Source organism: Salmo salar, chromosome ssa03 (genome assembly GCF_905237065.1).
Source record: "Salmo salar chromosome ssa03, Ssal_v3.1, whole genome shotgun sequence".
NCBI classification, from domain to species: domain Eukaryota; kingdom Metazoa; phylum Chordata; class Actinopteri; order Salmoniformes; family Salmonidae; genus Salmo; species Salmo salar.
The window spans coordinates 94,332,682-94,350,533 of NC_059444.1; the positions used below are offsets into that span (position 1 = coordinate 94,332,682).

Here is a 17,852-nt window from a genome sequence, read left to right on the forward strand (position 1 = left end):
GGAGGTGGTATGGTCAGGGTCCTGCATGGTTTAACCCTCCAGGTATTGAAGTGTGTGTGTTGGGAGGTGGTATGGTTAGGGTCGTCATGGTTTAACCCTCCAGGTATTGAAGTGTGTGTGTTGGGAGGTGGTATGGTTAGGGTCATCATGGTTTAACCCTCCAGGTATTGAAGTGTGTGTGTTGGGAGGTGGTATGGTCAGGGTCGTCATGGTTTAACCCTCCAGGGTGATGGTGGTGGTGATGGGGGACAGAGGGACTCATCGAGGGGCTGCTGACTGGAGGCCACTGGGGGTGACACGAGAGAGAGCCTGGAGAGGAGAGAGAGAGAGAGAGAGAGAGAAAGGGGGGACAGAGAGGGCAGAGAGAGAGAGAAGGGGGGACAGAGAGGGCAGAGAGAGAGAGAGAAGGGGGGACAGAGAGGGCAGAGAGAGAGTAGTTAGTACAGTAGCCATAGATATAACAGTGATATTACACATTAGAAAAGGGAACTTGGAGTGATTTAAGAGGTTGAACACAACACAAGGAGGGAAGGAGGGAAGGAGGGAGGGAAGGAGGGACAGCCCTCATATTACAGTCTGTAGTCTACAAACATCCAGGTTATAGAGCCAGACAGACAGACAGCACCAACAGGGATCAATAACATCCACATTACCAGACAGCACCACTCATTGTCTCACCACTGTGCTGGTTAACTACTCAAATGATGAGGACATTCATATTTTATAGACTGGAATATTAATGAGATGGAGCTCATTATTTGGCAAGGTGTAACATTCCAGAATGTTCAGATAGAATGTTCAGATAGAAATTCTCTGTAGTCTGATATGAGCGCCAGCCTGTTTGTACTATAATGGCAACTCCTTGTCACACCTTGTAATGGTGGCTTGACAATAGAGCAACGGAGTTGACAAGAGCACAAACTGATCTGGGACCAGGCTATAGAAGGAGACGACAGACCTGGGACCAGGCTATAGGAGACAACAGATCTGGGACCAGGCTATAGAAGAAGACAGCAGATCTGGGACCAGGCTATAGAAGGAGACGACAGATCTGGGACCAGGCTATAGAAGGAGACAACAGATCTGGGACCAGGCTATAGAAGGAGACAACAGATCTGGGACCAGGCTATAGAAGGAGACAACAGATCTGGGAGCAGGCTATAGAAGGAGACAACAGATCTGGGAGCAGGCTATAGAAGAAGACAGCAGATCTGGGACCAGGCTATAGAAGGAGACGACAGATCTGGGACCAGGCTATAGAAGGAGACAACAGATCTGGGACCAGGCTATAGAAGGAGACAACAGACCTGGGACCAAGCTATAGAAGGAGACAACAGATCTGGGACCAGGCTATAGAAGGAGACGACAGATCTGGGACCAGGCTATAGAAGGAGACAACAGATCTAGGACCAGGCTAGGTTTTCAGTAATGTAGAACAGTGATCCATGTCAGTTCTATACGTCACGTTTCCAACAGAATAAGCTACTTTTCACTACACTAATCAAATGTTATTGGTCACATACACATGTTTAGCAGATGTTAATGCAGGTGTAGTGAAATGGTGCAGTAATATCTAACAAATAATATCTAATAATTTCACAACAATTCACACAAATCTAAGTAAAGGAATGGAATTATAAAGAATATATAAATATTTGGACGAGCAATGTCAAAGCGGCATAAACTAAGATACAGTAGAATAAAATACAGTATGTACATATGAGATGGGTAAAGCAGTATGTAAACATTATTAGAGTGAATAGTGTTCCATTATTAGAGTGGCCAGTGATTCCATGTCTATGTATATGGGGCAGCAGCCTCTAATGTGCAGGGTTACATAACCAGGTGGAAGCTGGCTAGTGATGGCTATTTCACAGTCTGATGACCTTGAGATAAAAATGCCCTACAGCAGCTTCTAACAAATAATTTAACCAAATTCTTATTTACAATGACTGCTTACACTGGCCAAATCCAGACGACGCTGGGCCAATTGTGCGCCGCCCTATGGGACTCCCAATCACAGCCAGTTACGATAAAGCCTGGAATCGAACCAGAGTGTCTGTAGTGAGGCCTCAAGCACTGAGAAGCAGTGCCTTAGACCTCTGCGCCACTCGGGAGACCACTAGGACAGACGTGAGTCTATCTCCTAAGCAGCAATAACATCTGTTAAATATGTGTACAGTCGTGGCCAAAAGTTTTGAGAATGACACAAATATTAATTTCCACAAAGTTTGCTGCTTCAGTGTCTTTAGATATTTTTGTCAGATGTTACTATGGAATACTGAAGTATAATTACAAGCATTTCATAAGTGTCAAAGGCTTTTATTGACAATTACATGAAGTTGATGCAAAGAGTCAATATTTGCAGTGTTGACCCTTCTTTTTCAAGACCTCTGCAATCCGCCCTGGCATGCTGTCAATTAACTTCTGGGCCACATCCTGACTGATGGCAGCCCATTCTTGCATAATCAATGCTTGGAGCTTGTCAGAATTTGTGGGTTTCTGTTTGTCCACCCGCCTCTTGAGGATTGACCACAAATTCTCAATGGGATTAAGGTCTGGGGAGTTTCCTGGCCATGGACCCAAAATATCGATGTCTTGTTTCCCGAGCCACTTAGTTATCACTTTTGCCTTATGGCAAGGTGCTCCATCATGCTGGAAAAAGGCATTGTTCGTCACCAAACTGTTCCTGGATGGTTGGGAGAAGTTGCTCTCGGAGGATGTGTTGGTACCATTCTTTATTCATGGGTGTGTTCTTAGGCAAAATTGTGAGTGAGCCCACTCCCTTGGCTGAGAAGCAACCCCACACATGAATGGTCTCAGGATGCTTTACTGTTGGCATGACACAGGACTGATGGTAGCGCTCACCTTGTCTTCTCCGGACAAGCTTTTTTCCGGATGTCCCAAACAATCGGAAAGGGGATTCATCAGAGAAAATGACTTTACCCCAGTCCTCAGCAATCCAATCCCTGTACCTTTTGCAGAATATCAGTCTGTCCCTGATGTTCTTCCTGGAGAGAAGTGGCTTCTTTGCTGCCCTTCTTGACACCAGGCCATCCTCCAAAAGTCTTCGCCTCACTGTGCGTGCAGATGCACTCACACCTGCCTGCTGCCATTCCTGAGCAAGCTCTGTACTGGTGGTGCTCCGATCCCGCAACTGAATCAACTTTAGGAGACTGTCCTGGCTCTTGCTGGACTTTCTTGGGCACCCTGAAGCCTTCTTCACAACAATTGAACCGCTCTCCTTGAAGTTATTGATGATCCGATAAATGGTTGATTTAGGTGCAATCTTACTGGCAGCAATATCCTTGCCTGTGAAGCCCTTTTTGTGCAAAGCAATGATGACGGCACGTGTTTCCTTGCAGGTAACCATGGTTGACAGAGGAAGAACAATGATTCCAAGCACCACCCTCCTTTTGAAGCTTCCAGTCTGTTATTCGAACTCAATCAGCATGACAGAGTGATCACCAGCCTTGTCCTCGTCAACACTCACACCTGTGTTAACGAGATAATCACTGACATGATGTCAGCTGGTCCTTTTGTGGCAGGGCTGAAATGCAATGGAAATGTTTTTGGGGGATTCAGTTCCTTTGCATGGCAAAGAGGGACTTTGAAATTAATTGCACTTCATCTCATCACTCTTCATAACATTCTGGAGTATATGCAAATTGCCATCATACAAACTGAGGCAGCAGACTTTGTGAAAATTAATATTTGTGTCATTCTCAAAACTTTTGGCCACGACTGTATGTGACCAATAACATTTGTTAAATACGTGTCCAATAACATCTGCTAAATGTGTGTATGGACCAATAACATCTGCTAAATGTGTGTATGGACCAATAACATCTGCTAAATGTGTGTATGGACCAATAACATCTGCTAAATGTGTGTATGGACCAATAACATCTGCTAAATGTGTGTATGGACCAATAACATCTGCTAAATGTGTGTATGGACCAATAACATCTGCTAAATGTGTGTATGAACCAATAACATCTGCCAAATGTGTGTATGGACCAATAACATCTGCCAAATGTGTGTATGGACCAATAACATCTGCCAAATGTGTGTATGAACCAATAACATCTGCCAAATGTGTGTATGGACCAATAACATCTGTTAAATGTGTGTATGGACCAATAACATCTGCTAAATGTGTGTATGAGTCCAATAACATCTGCTAAATATGTGTATGAGTCCAATAACATCTGCTAAATGTGTGTATGAACCAATAACATCTGCTAAATGTGTGTATGAACCAATAACATCTGCTAAATGTGTGTATGGACCAATAACATCTGCTAAATGTGTGTATGAGTCCAATAACATCTGTTAAATGTGTGTATGGACCAATAACATCTGCTAAATATGTGTATGAGTCCAATAACATCTGCTAAATATGTGTATGGACCAATAACATCTGCTAAATATGTGTCCAATATCATCTGCTAAATATGTCTATGAGTCCAATAACATCTGCTAAATATGTCTATGAGTCCAATAACATCTGCTAAATGTGGGACCAATAACATCTGCTAAATGTGTGTATGGACCAATAACATCTGCTAAATGTGTGTATGGACCAATAACATCTGCTAAATGTGTGTATGGACCAATAACATCTGCTAAATGTGTGTCCAATAACATCTGCTAAATATGTGTCCAATAACATCTGCTAAATATGTGTCCAATAACATATGCTAAATATGTGGCCAATAACATCTGCTAAATATGTGTCCAATAACATCTGCTAAATATGTGTCCAATAACATCTGCTAAATATGTGTCCAATAACATCTGCTAAATATGTGTCCAATAACATCTGCTAAATATGTTGAGTCCAATAACATCTGCTAAATGTGTGTCCAATAACATCTGCTAAATGTGTGACCAATAACATCTGCTAAAAGTGTGACCAATAACATCTGCTAAATGTGTGTATGAGTCCAATAACATGTGATTTGATAAGCAACAGGATTGTGGAGAGGACTGGGGCTGGGCTGTAATGTGGCCTCCCTCCACTAGAGGGCGAGAAGGGGCCATGAGTGAGAGACGGAACAAAAGAACAGAACAGACACTTCTGTCACGTACATCATGGTCTTTCTAGAAGCTGATTGAAGGATGTATTAATGTGACTAGAGGACAGTGATTATGCCTCTAGACAGGAAGAGAGTCGAACTGAACATCCAGTGGGGTGGCAGGGTAGCCTAGTGGTTCGAGCATTGGGCCAATAACCGAAAGGTTGCTAGATCGAATCCCCGAGCTGACAAAGTAAAGATCTGTCGTTCTGCCCCTGAACAAGGCAGTTAACCCGCTGTTCCTAGGCCATCATTGAAAATAAGAATTTGTTCTTAAATGACTTGCCTAGTTAAATAAAGGTTAAATCATTATATATATATATATATATATATATATATATATATATATATATATATATATATATATATATATATATATATATATATATATTTAAATAACAGTTTATATATTAACAGTCTAATAGTAATATAACAGTATATATATTAACAGTCTAATAGTAATATAACAATATACACTGCTCCAAAAAATAAAGGGAACACTTAGCCTGTTAGGGCTAGGGGGCAGTATTGACACGGCTGGATAAAAAACATACCCGATTTAATCTGGTTACCACTCCTACCCAGTAACTAGAATATGCATATACTTATTACATATGGATAGAAAACACCCTAAAGTTTCTAAAACTGTTTGAATGGTGTCTGTGAGTATAACAGAACTCAAATGGCAGGTCAAAACCTGAGAGATTCCTTTACAGGAAGTGGCCTGTCTGACCATTTCTTGAACTTCTTTTCCATCTCTATCTTTTACTAAGGATCTCTGCTCTAACGTGACACTTCCTACGTCGTCCATAGGCGCTCAGAGCCCGGGAAAAAACAGAATGTCGTCATCCCAGCCCCAGGCTGAAACACATTATCGCCTTTCTCAAGTGGCCGATCAAGGGACTCTGGGCTTAGGCGCGTGACCTGACCGCCCCCGCCTTTGTGATTTTTTCCTCTGTTTGCCGAAAAGGAGATTCCCTGTCGGAATATTATCGCTTTTCTACGAGAAAAATGGCGTAAAAATTTATTTTAAACAGCGGTTGACATGCTTCGAAATACGGTAATGGAATATTTAGAATTTTTTTGTCACGAATTGCGCCATGCGCGCGACCCTTCTTTACCATTTCGGATAGTGTCTGGAACACAACGAACAAAACGCCGCTATTCGGATATAACGATGGATTATTTTGGACCAAACCAACATTTGTTATTGAAGTAGCAGTCCTGGGAGTGCATTCTGACGAAGACAACAAAAGGTAATCAAACTTTTATAATAGTAAATATGATTATGGTGAGTGCTAAACTTGCCGGGTGTCTAAATAGCGAGCCCGTGATGCCTGGGCTATGTACTTAGAATATTGCAAAATGTGCTTTCACCAAAAAGCTATTTTAAAATCGGACATATCGAGTGCATAGAGGAGGTCTGTATCTATAATTCTTAAAATAATTGTTATGCTTTTTGTGAACGTTTATCGTGAGTAATTTAGTAAAATGTTAGCGAATTCCCGGAAGTTTGCGGGGGTATGCTAGTTCTGAACGTCACATGCTAATGTAAAAAGCTGTTTTTTGATATAAATATGAACTTGATTGAACAAAACATGCATGTATTGTATAACATAATGTCCTAGGGTTGTCATCTGATGAAGATCATCAAAGGTGAGTGCTGCATTTAGCTGTCTTCTGGGTTTTGGTGACATTATATGCTAGCTTGAAAAATGGGTGTCTGATTATTTCTGGCTTGGTACTCTGCTGACATAATCTAATGTTTTGCTTTCGTTGTAAAGCCTTTTTGAAATCGGACAGTGTGGTTAGATTAACGAGAGTCTTGTCTTTAAATAGCTGTAAAATAGTCATATGTTTGAGAAATTGAAGTAATAGGATTTTTAAGGTTTTGAAAATCGCGCCACAGGCTTCAAGTGGCTGTTACGTAGGTGGGACGAATTCGTCCCGCCTAGCCCATAGAGGTTAAACAACACAATGTAACTCCAAGTCAATCACACTTCTGTGAAATCAAAAACTGTCCACTTAGGCAGCAACACTGATTGACAATAAATGTCACATGCTGTTGTGCAAATGGAATAGACAACAGGTGGAAATTATAGGCAATTAGCAAGACACCCCCAATAAAGGAGTGGTTCTGCAGGTGGGGACCACAGACCACTTCTCAGTTCCTATGCTTCCTGGCTGATGTTTTGGTCACTTTTGAATGCTGGCGGTGCTTTCACTCTAGTGGTAGCATGAGACGGAGTCTACAACCCACACAAGTGGCTCAGATAGTGCAGCTCATCCAGGATGGCACATCAATGCGAGCTGTGGCAAGAAGGTTTGCTGTGTCTGTCAGCGTAGTGTCCAGAGCATGGAGGCGCTACCAGGAGACAGGCCTGTACATCTGGAGACGTGGAGGAGGCCGTAGGAGGGCAACAACCCAGCAGCAGGACCGCTACCTCCGCCTTTGTGCAAGGAGGAGAAGGAGGAACACTGCCAGAGCCCTGCAAAATGACCTCCAGCAGCCCACAAATGTGCATGTGTCTGCTCAAACGGTCAGAAACAGACTCCATGAGGGTGGTATGAGGGCCCGACGTCCATAGGTGGGGGTTGTGCTTACAGCCCAACACCGTGCAGGACGTTTGGCATTTGCCAGAGAACACCAAGATTGGCAAATTTGCCACTGGCGCCCTGTGCTCTTCACAGATGAAAGCAGGTTCACACTGAGCACGTGACAGAGTCTGGAGATGCCGTGGAGAACGTTCTGCTGCCTGCAACATCCTCCAGCATGACCGGTTTGGCGGTGGGTCAGTCATGGTGTGGGGTGGCATTTCTTTGGGGGGCCGCACAGCCCTCCATGTGCTCGCCAGAGGTAGCCTGACTGCCATTAGGTACCGAGATGAGATCCTCAGACCCCTTGTGAGACCATATGCTGGTGCGGTTGGCCCTGGGTTCCTCCTAATGCAAGACAATGCTAGACCTCATGTGGCTGGAGTGTGTCAGCAGTTCCTGCAAGAGGAAGGCATTGATGCTATGGACTGGCCCGCCCGTTCCCCAGACCTGAATCCAATTGAGCACATCATGTCTCGCTCCATCCACCAATGCCACATTGCACCACAGACTGTCCAGGAGTTGGCGGATGCTTTAGTCCAGGTCTGGGAGGAGATCCCTCAGGAGACCATCCGCCACCTCATCAGGAGCATGTCCAGGCGTTGTAGGGAAGTCATACAGGCACGTGGAGGCCACACACACTACTGAGCCTCATTTTGACTTGTTTTAAGGACATTAAATCAAAGTTGGATCAGCTTGTAGTGTGGTTTTCCACTTTAATTTTGAGTGTGACTCCAAATCCAGACCTCCATGGGTTGATAAATTGGATTTCCATTGATTATTTTTGTGTGATTTTGTTGTCAGCACATTCAACTATGTAAAGAAAAAAGTATTTAATAAGATTATTTCTTTCATTCAGATCTAGGATGTGTTGTTTAAGTGTTCCCTTTATTTTTTTGAGCAGTATATATATATATATATATATATAATAGTATATATATATAGTATATATATTAACAGTCTAATAGTAATATAACAGTATATATATTAACAGTCTAATAGTAATATAACAGTATATATATTAACAGTCTAATAGTAATAATAGTATAATAGTGTAACAGGTGAATGCCAGCCAATGCTTAGGGTGTTCGCTCTATTCAGTCCATTCAATAAGGAGGGTAGGTTGCAGCCAGGACACTGGAGTATTACAATATTACAACAATATATATAGTATTACAACAATACTTTCTCTATTTCCTCAACTGAAACACACACGTTTAGTTTGAGAACATCAAACTGAAACGAGAGTTTGGATGAGGGTGTTTGGATGCAGCAGGTGGATTATAGTTAATGAATTATTTCTGTATAAATGCAGTGAGGCATCTGGCAGGTGCTGTTACATCCAGAAACCCAAACCATCTCAGAGAATTTACAGAAAACGTCAAAGTGGAAGAAAAATTCTAACTTGTATTTTCTTTTTATTACCGGTAAATGGAAAACAACACACATATGTTGATTAGATAAGTATTCAACCTCCTGAGTCAATACATGTTACAATCACCTTTGGCAGTGACCTGGGAGCAGGCTATAGAGACAGTTGGGAGTCTTTCTGGGTAAGTCTCTAAGAGTTTCGCACAACTGGATTGTGCAAATATTGTACAATCCAGTTGTGCACATTATTCTTTCTAAAATTATTCAAGCTCTGTCAAGTTGGTTGTTGTTCATTGCTAGAGAGCTAATTTCAAGTCTTTCCATAGATTCTCAAGCTAATTTAAGTCAAAACTACTAGGCCACCCAGGAACATTCAATATCATCTTGATAAGGCAACTCCAGTGTATATTTGGCCTTGTGTTTTAGGTTATTGTCCTGCTGAAAGGTGAATTCATCTCCCAGTGTCTGGTGGAAAGCCGACTGATCCAGGTTTTCCTCTAGGATTTCGCCGGTGCTTAGCTCTATTCCATTTCTTTTTATCCTTAACTTCCTAGTCCTTGCCGATGACGAGGATACCCATAACATGATGCAGCCACCACTATGCTTGAAAATATGAAGAGCGGTACTCAGAGATGTGTTGGACTGGATTTGCCCCAAACATAAGGCTTTGTATTCAGGATAAAACATGTAGTGTGTATAAATCAGTGATAAAATCTCAAATGTAATCCATTTTAAATTCAGGATGTAATAAAATATGAATCAAGTCAAGGGGTCCTTCTGAAGGCACTGTGTATGGACCATGGGAAGAATATTGTCCACCTAGTATATGAGATGTGTCTCAATCTGTCCACTACAGAGGGTGAATGGAAGAGCTTAAACCAAACACTACCTAACAGAGGGTATTGTTTGGGTCAGTTAAGGTCTACCTTAAAACTTATGTTATATAGCCCATATCCTACAGTCTTGTAAGGTCATGAGGTGAACCAGACCTAGTTAAGGAGGGCTGTGTTCAAGTACAGGGGTTATGAACTATTTTACAAGGGCATGGGGGTTCAGAGACGGTTAGAATCCTTGTTCTAGAGAACTGGAATTCCTATTAATTGGGGAATGCAGAATGTGGAACTGAATCTGTGGATAGAACTCCACCTCTCCTTTATTACATCACCAATAGTTCCAGAATGGAATGTTTCTGACCCTCCAGAACCGGAGTTTCCAGAGTGGAGCTAGCCTTATGGGGTGTATCTACTATAGCATACTCTGGATCTCTGAGTGTAAAATACCCTTTCACCTGTCTGATTCTCTCAGATTCAGTTCAGATGAAGGAGAGGAGACATGGGGATCAAGCCACTTTAGACCTGAGTCATACTATATATAGGCTTGGCTATAGACTATTGAGATGTGACCTGTTTCTATAGGGGGGTTGGGGTGAGGTTGGGAGCTGACAGTCTAAAGAAGGTATGGTAACAGTGTGGCTATCAAGACGTAGCCTAACCCATAGATATTTCTATGGGGGGTGAAATAGTCTTTAGACTATCAAGACGTAGCCTAACCCATAGATATTTCTATGGGGGGGTGAAATAGTCTTTAGACTATCAAGACGTAGCCTAACCCATAGATATTTCTATGGGGGGTGAAATAGTCTTTAGACTATCAAGACGTAGCCTAACCCATAGATATTTCTATGGGGGGTGAAATAGTCTTTAGACTATCAAGACGTAGCCTAACCCATAGATATTTCTATGGGGGGTGAAATAGTCTTTAGACTATCAAGACGTAGCCTAACCCATAGATATTTCTATGGGGGGTGAAATAGTCTTTAGACTATCAAGACGTAGCCTAACCCATAGATATTTCTATGGGGGGTGAAATAGTCTTTAGACTATCAAGACGTAGCCTAACCCATAGATATTTCTATGGGGGGTGAAATAGTCTTTAGACTATCAAGACGTAGCCTAACCCATAGATATTTCTATGGGGGGTGAAATAGTCTAGACTATCAAGACGTAGCCTAACCCATAGATATTTCTATGGGGGGTGAAATAGTCTAGACTATCAAGACGTAGCCTAACCCATAGATATTTCTATGGGGGTGAAATAGTCTTTAGACTATCAAGACGTAGCCTAACCCATAGATATTTCTATGGGGGGTGAAATAGTCTTTAGACTATCAAGACGTAGCCTAACCCATAGATATTTCTATGGGGGGTGAAATAGTCTAGACTATCAAGACGTAGCCTAACCCATAGATATTTCTATGGGGGGTGAAATAGTCTTTAGACTATCAAGACGTAGCCTAAAGGCGTTAGCATGCTTCCGTTCATCTGGAGCATAGCTGAACTCGGCTAGGTGAACCGGACGAGTGTGCTCGCATACTCGTCCGGTTACTTCCCGACCACTACCCCTATAGGCCCTGGTCAAAAGTTTGCTTGAAAAACGAGAAAAAAGCGGCAATAGTACTGTTTGTCCATCTTGAGACGCTGTAGCCAGAATTAATTTGACATAACTCCAGAAATCTGTCATAAATTGAAGTTTTTGCCAAGGAGTTCTTGGTCACGTAACTTCACATCTAAGTTCCGTGGAGTATTTCTCAATGAAAGAATGTGCGTGAAAAAAAACAAGTACTCTCTCATTGAATGACAACAAACACTTCATTGAAGAATCCCTAGTGTTGACCAGAAGCCCGCGGACACCTTGAGCCTATAGATACCTCTAAAGGGAGGGGGATTAGTGGGAGGTTGAAGGGACACCTACACCCACACTATTACCTAACATGACTGTATCCCAAAATGGCACCCTTTCCCCTATATTATAGTGCACTACTTCTCGACCACTAACCCTATAGGCCCTGGTCAAAAGTAGTGCACGACATAGTGAATAGGGTGCCATTAGGGATACCAGTGGTGACTCACCGGGTGCAGCCAGCCAGCCGTTCACACCAGGACGTGACGAGCTGCTACTTTCTCAGATGATGATCGAAGGAAATGCTATTCTGAGTTGGTGAGAGGAGGGGGGGCGGTGAGGGGGAGACAACCGAGTGTGAGGTAAAACAACACTACAACTGGCTAATAGCACATTACTAGAGGTGTCTTCCAAATGGGGTCCTATTCCACATACAGTGCACTCAAAGTATTCAGACACCTTCCCCTTTTTACACATTTTGTTACGTTACAGTCTTATTCTAAAATGGATTAAATGAAATGTTTTGCTCAATCAATCTACCCCATAATGACAAAGACAAAGCAAGTTTTTAGAAACAAAACAAAAAACAGAAATACCTTATTTACATAAGTACTCAGACTTGAAATTGAGCTCAGGTGCATCCTGTTTCCATTGATCATCCTTGAGATGCTTCTACAACTTCAATTGATTGGACATGATTTGGAAAGGCACACACCTGTCTATATAAGGTCCTACAGTTGACAGTGCACAGATCAACAAAGTACTGAGTAAAGGGTCTGAATACTTATGAAAATTGCGATGTCATTACGGGGTGTTGCGATGTCATTACGGGGTGTTGCGATGTCATTACGGGGTGTTGCGATGTCATTACGGGGTGTTGCGATGTCATTACGGGGTGTTGCGATGTCATTACGGGGTATTGTGTGTAGATTAATGAAGAAAAAAAACAATTTAATCCATTTCATAATAAGGCTGTAACGTAACAAAAGGTCTGAATACTGTCCTAAAGCACAGTATCGTACAATACTTTTAACCAGCGCACTAGTAGTGTATTATAGAGGGATTAGGGTTCCATTTGAGAAGCGACCAAAAAAAGATGCTATGAAGAAGCCAAGATGTGTGACTGTTAGGAGAACACAGAGGCTGAACAATGCTGTTGTGGTGGACCAACTTGTTAGGAGGGAAAACAGGACTAGAATTGTCTGACAACACATTACTAAAAGAGGCTATAAAGAAGCCAAGATGTGTGACTGTTAGGAGAACACAGAGGCTGAACAATGCTGTTGTGGTGGACCAACTTGTTAGGAGGGAAAACAGGACTAGAATTGTCTGACAACACATTACTAAAAGATGCTATAAAGAAGCCAAGATGTCTAAATGTTTCTAAAATGTGAAGAGAAGTGTAGTAGGGTATTTTATCAGTATTAGATGGAGGTTGAAAAGTGCTGGAGTGGTTTCTGCACCAAACTTATATAGAGAGACTTTATGTTTATCTCCATTCAATACACTATATACACACACAAAAGTATGTGGACACCCCTTCAAATTAGTGGATTAGTCTATTTCAGCCACACCCGTTGCTGACAGGTGTATAAAATCGAGCACACAGCCATGCAATCTCCATAGACAAACATTGACAGTAGAATAGCCTTACTGAAGAGCTCAGTGATTTAACATGGCACCGTCATAGGATGCCACCTTTCCAACAAGTTAGTTCATTGAATTTCTGCCCTGCTAGAGCTGTCCCGGTCAACTGAAAGTGCTATTATTGTGGTGGTAGACCACACAAGCTAACAGAACGGGACCGCTGAGTGCTGAAACGCACAAAAATCATCTGTCCTCAGTTGCAACACTCACTACCGAGTTCCAAACTGCCCCTGGAAGCAACGTCAGCACAATAACAGTTCGTCGGGAGCTTCATGAAATGTGTTTCCATGGAAGAGCAGCCGCACACAAGCCTAAGATCACCGTGCACAGTGCCAATCGTCAGCTGGAGTGGTGTAAAGTTTGCAGCCATTGGACTCTGGGGCAGTGGAAACACGTTCTCTGGAGTGATGAATCACGATTCACCATTTGGCAGTTCGACGGATGAATCTGGGTTTGGCGGATACCAGGAGAACGCTACCTGCCCCAATGCATAACGCCAACTGTAAAGTTTGGTGGAGGAGGAATAATGGTCTGGGGCTGTTTTTCATGGTTCGGGCTTGGCCCCTTAGTTACAGTGAAGGGAAATCTTAACACTACAGCATACAATTACACTCTACAGTCATGGCCAAAAGTTTTGAGAATGACACAAATATTCATTTTCACAAAGTCTGCTGCCTCAGTGTCTTTAGATATTTTTGTCAGATGTTACTATGGAATACTGAAGTATAATTACAAGCATTTCATAAGTGTCAAAGGCTTTTATTGACAATTACATGAAGTTGATGCAAAGAGTCAATATTTGCAGTGTTGACCCTTCTTTTTCAAGACCTCTGCAATCCGCCCTGGCATGCTGTCAATTAACTTCTGGGCCACATCCTGACTGATGGCAGCCCATTCTTGCATAATCAATGCTTGGAGCTTGTCAGAATTTGTGGGTTTCTGTTTGTCCACCCGCCTCTTGAGGATTGACCACAAATTCTCAATGGGATTAAGGTCTGGGGAGTTTCCTGGCCATGGACCCAAAATATCGATGTCTTGTTTCCCGAGCCACTTAGTTATCACTTTTGCCTTATGGCAAGGTGCTCCATCATGCTGGAAAAAGGCATTGTTCGTCACCAAACTGTTCCTGGATGGTTGGGAGAAGTTGCTCTCGGAGGATGTGTTGGTACCATTCTTTATTCATGGGTGTGTTCTTAGGCAAAATTGTGAGTGAGCCCACTCCCTTGGCTGAGAAGCAACCCCACACATGAATGGTCTCAGGATGCTTTACTGTTGGCATGACACAGGACTGATGTTAGCGCTCACCTTGTCTTCCTCGGACAAGCTTTTTTCCGGATGTCCCAAACAATCGGAAAGGGGATTCATCAGAGAAAATGACTTTACCCCAGTCCTCAGCAATCCAATCCCTGTACCTTTTGCAGAATATCAGTCTGTCCCTGATGTTCTTCCTGGAGAGAAGTGGCTTCTTTGCTGCCCTTCTTGACACCAGGCCATCCTCCAAAAGTCTTCGCCTCACTGTGCGTGCAGATGCACTCACACCTGCCTGCTGCCATTCCTGAGCAAGCTCTGTACTGGTGGTGCTCCGATCCCGCAACTGAATCAACTTTAGGAGACTGTCCTGGCTCTTGCTGGACTTTCTTGGGCACCCTGAAGCCTTCTTCACAACAATTGAACCGCTCTCCTTGAAGTTATTGATGATCCGATAAATGGTTGATTTAGGTGCAATCTTACTGGCAGCAATATCCTTGCCTGTGAAGCCCTTTTTGTGCAAAGCAATGATGACGGCACGTGTTTCCTTGCAGGTAACCATGGTTGACAGAGGAAGAACAATGATTCCAAGCACCACCCTCCTTTTGAAGCTTCCAGTCTGTTATTCGAACTCAATCAGCATGACAGAGTGATCACCAGCCTTGTCCTCGTCAACACTCACACCTGTGTTAACGAGATAATCACTGACATGATGTCAGCTGGTCCTTTTGTGGCAGGGCTGAAATGCAGTGGAAATGTTGTTTGGGGATTCGGGTTCATTTGCATGGCAAATAGGGACTTCGCAATTAATTGCAATTCATCTGATCACTCTTCATAACATTCTGGAGTATATGCAAATTGCCATCATACAAACTGAGGCAGCAGACTTTGTGAAAATTAATATTAGTGTCATTCTCAAAACTTTTGGCCACAACTGTAGACGATTCTGTGCTTCCAGCTTTGTGGGAACAGTTTTGGGAAGGCTCTTTCCTGTTTCAGCATGACAATGTCCCCCTGCACAAAGCGAGGTCCATACAGAAATGGTTTCTCGAGATCGGTGTGGAAGAACTTAACTGGCCTGCACAAAGCCCTGACTTCAACTCCATTGAACACCTTTGTGATTTATTGGAACGCTGACTGCGAGTCAGGCCTTATCACCCAACATCATTCATGCTCATGGCTGAATGGAAGCAAGTCCACGCAGCAATGCTCCAACATCTAGTGGAAAGCCTTCCCAGAAGAGTGGAGGCTGTTATAGCAGCAAAGAGGGGACCAACTCCATATTAATGCCCATGATTTTGGAATGAGATGTTTGACGAGCAGGTGTCCACATACTTTTGGTCATGTAGTGTGTGATTATGAATCTTGGACACCATTTCGTTGAAAAATAAAAACAATGAATTATTAGTTACTGTGGTTACCTGTCCTAGACCTTCATAAACCCCATAATATTAACATGACACAGCATGACCCCTCTCACCCTGTTCATGCCAGCAGACAGTCAGCTTAGCCATATGGTATACCAGTCACACACCTATCATGCCAGCGACTGTTCGTCATGAGGGTCTGTATAAACTAAACTAGCTAGATGTTCACAGATTCTTTGATTGGAGCGGTGCCTTGTTTAGACCAAACGTTATGAACAAGCACAGAATATAGAGCCAAATTCCCCTTTTTTTCTCTAGCCATTCCACTGCTTATTCACAGAGTTTCAGAGCCGGTCTCTGAGCCACACCCAGAACTTTAGTTTACTGCAATTCTACACATTATGCCGTGTCCTTATGCTATCTGAGTGACTGAAATATAAGGAACTAAATTGTTTTAATTTTTGATTCTCCCTGAATGTCTAGTTTTTATATTGGTGATTGTTAGTTCTCAAAGATGATCTCATGTTAAATATATATCAGTCTGTTATCTTTTCTACATACTTTATATCTGGTTTTTGTCCTTTCAGTAACATTTTTTTACATGTATTTTATTCTTCAATGGTGGCCCGCCACTGCTAAATGAATATAGGGGAAACACTGACACCCTGCAACATTAAAGCCATGTTTTATCATGTTTTTATCATGTTTTTATCATGCCAGTGAAAAGGTTTCACATTCCTGAGTGACTGTTTGTGGACGACCTGCGGTGTTGATCGTTAAAGTGTCATCAGTGAGTCCAAAAGGAATGAAGAACTTCAAACAATTAAAACAAGGCCAGAAACATGACGACGTTTTCAGACCTGTGAGAAGTGTGTGAGTCTCACCTGTGAGGTGGAAATACGGGGTGTTGTGTATTGTGTGTGTGTGTGTGTGTGTGTGTGTGTCTAACCTGTGGGTTGTGTCATTACCTGTGAGGTGGACATGCGTGAGTCCTGTCGTCCAGTCAGGTCTGAGGAGGAGATGTTGACAGGAGCTCCACGGTGAAGACGCATGCTGACCTTCCTCTCTCGCTCCATACCTGGAATAGAGGACAGATACCTAGGGTTAGAGAGACCTCCATACCTGGAATAGAGGACAGATACCTGGGGTTAGAGAGACCTCCATACCTGGGATAGAGGACAGATACCTGGGGTTAGAGAGAGAACGAACCTGGGGTAGAGAGACCTCCATACCTGGGATAGAGGACAGATACCTGGGGTTAGAGAGAGAGACCTCCATACCTGGGATAGAGGACAGATACCTGGGGTTAGAGAGAGAGACCTCCATACCTGGGATAGAGGACAGATACCTGGGGTTAGAGAGACCTCCATACCTGGGATAGAGGACAGATACCTGGGGTTAGAGAGAGAGAGACCTCCATACCTGGGATAGAGGACAGATACCTGGGATAGAGGACAGATACCTGGGGTTAGAGAGACATCCATACCTGGGATAGAGGACAGATACCTGGGGTTAGAGAGAGAGAGACCTCCATACCTGGGATAGAGGACAGATACCTGGGGTTAGAGAGACCTCCATACCTGGGATAGAGGACAGATACCTGGGGTTAGAGAGAGAGACCTCCATACCTGGGATAGAGGACAGATACCTGGGGTTAGAGAGAGAGAGACCTCCATACCTGGGATAGAGGACAGATACCTGGGGTTAGAGAGAGAGAGACCTCCATACCTGGGATAGAGGACAGATACCTGGGATAGAGGACAGATACCTGGGGTTAGAGAGACCTCCATACCTGGGATAGAGGACAGATACCTGGGGTTAGAGAGAGAGAGACCTCCATACCTGGGATAGAGGACAGATACCT

At 43.1% G+C, this 17,852-nt stretch overlaps 1 protein-coding gene across 2 annotated transcripts in view; it reads right to left on the bottom strand.

The window, feature by feature from the left end:
* LOC106596082 (casein kinase I) overlaps window positions 1-17,852 on the bottom strand; it is an 86,118-nt gene continuing 68,266 nt past the window's right edge. Inside the window, exons 8-10 of one of the 2 annotated variants that reach the window (XM_045715859.1) lie at window positions 16,957-17,066; window positions 11,957-12,036; window positions 1-309 (exon numbers count right to left, since the gene is read on the bottom strand). In XM_045715859.1, the coding sequence (XP_045571815.1) occupies window positions 12,001-12,036; window positions 16,957-17,066 (146 nt within the window). In that variant the 3' untranslated portion in view covers window positions 1-309; window positions 11,957-12,000. The remainder of the gene's footprint in view (window positions 310-11,956; window positions 12,037-16,956; window positions 17,067-17,852) is intronic. The other variant, XM_045715858.1, reaches the window with a different exon arrangement.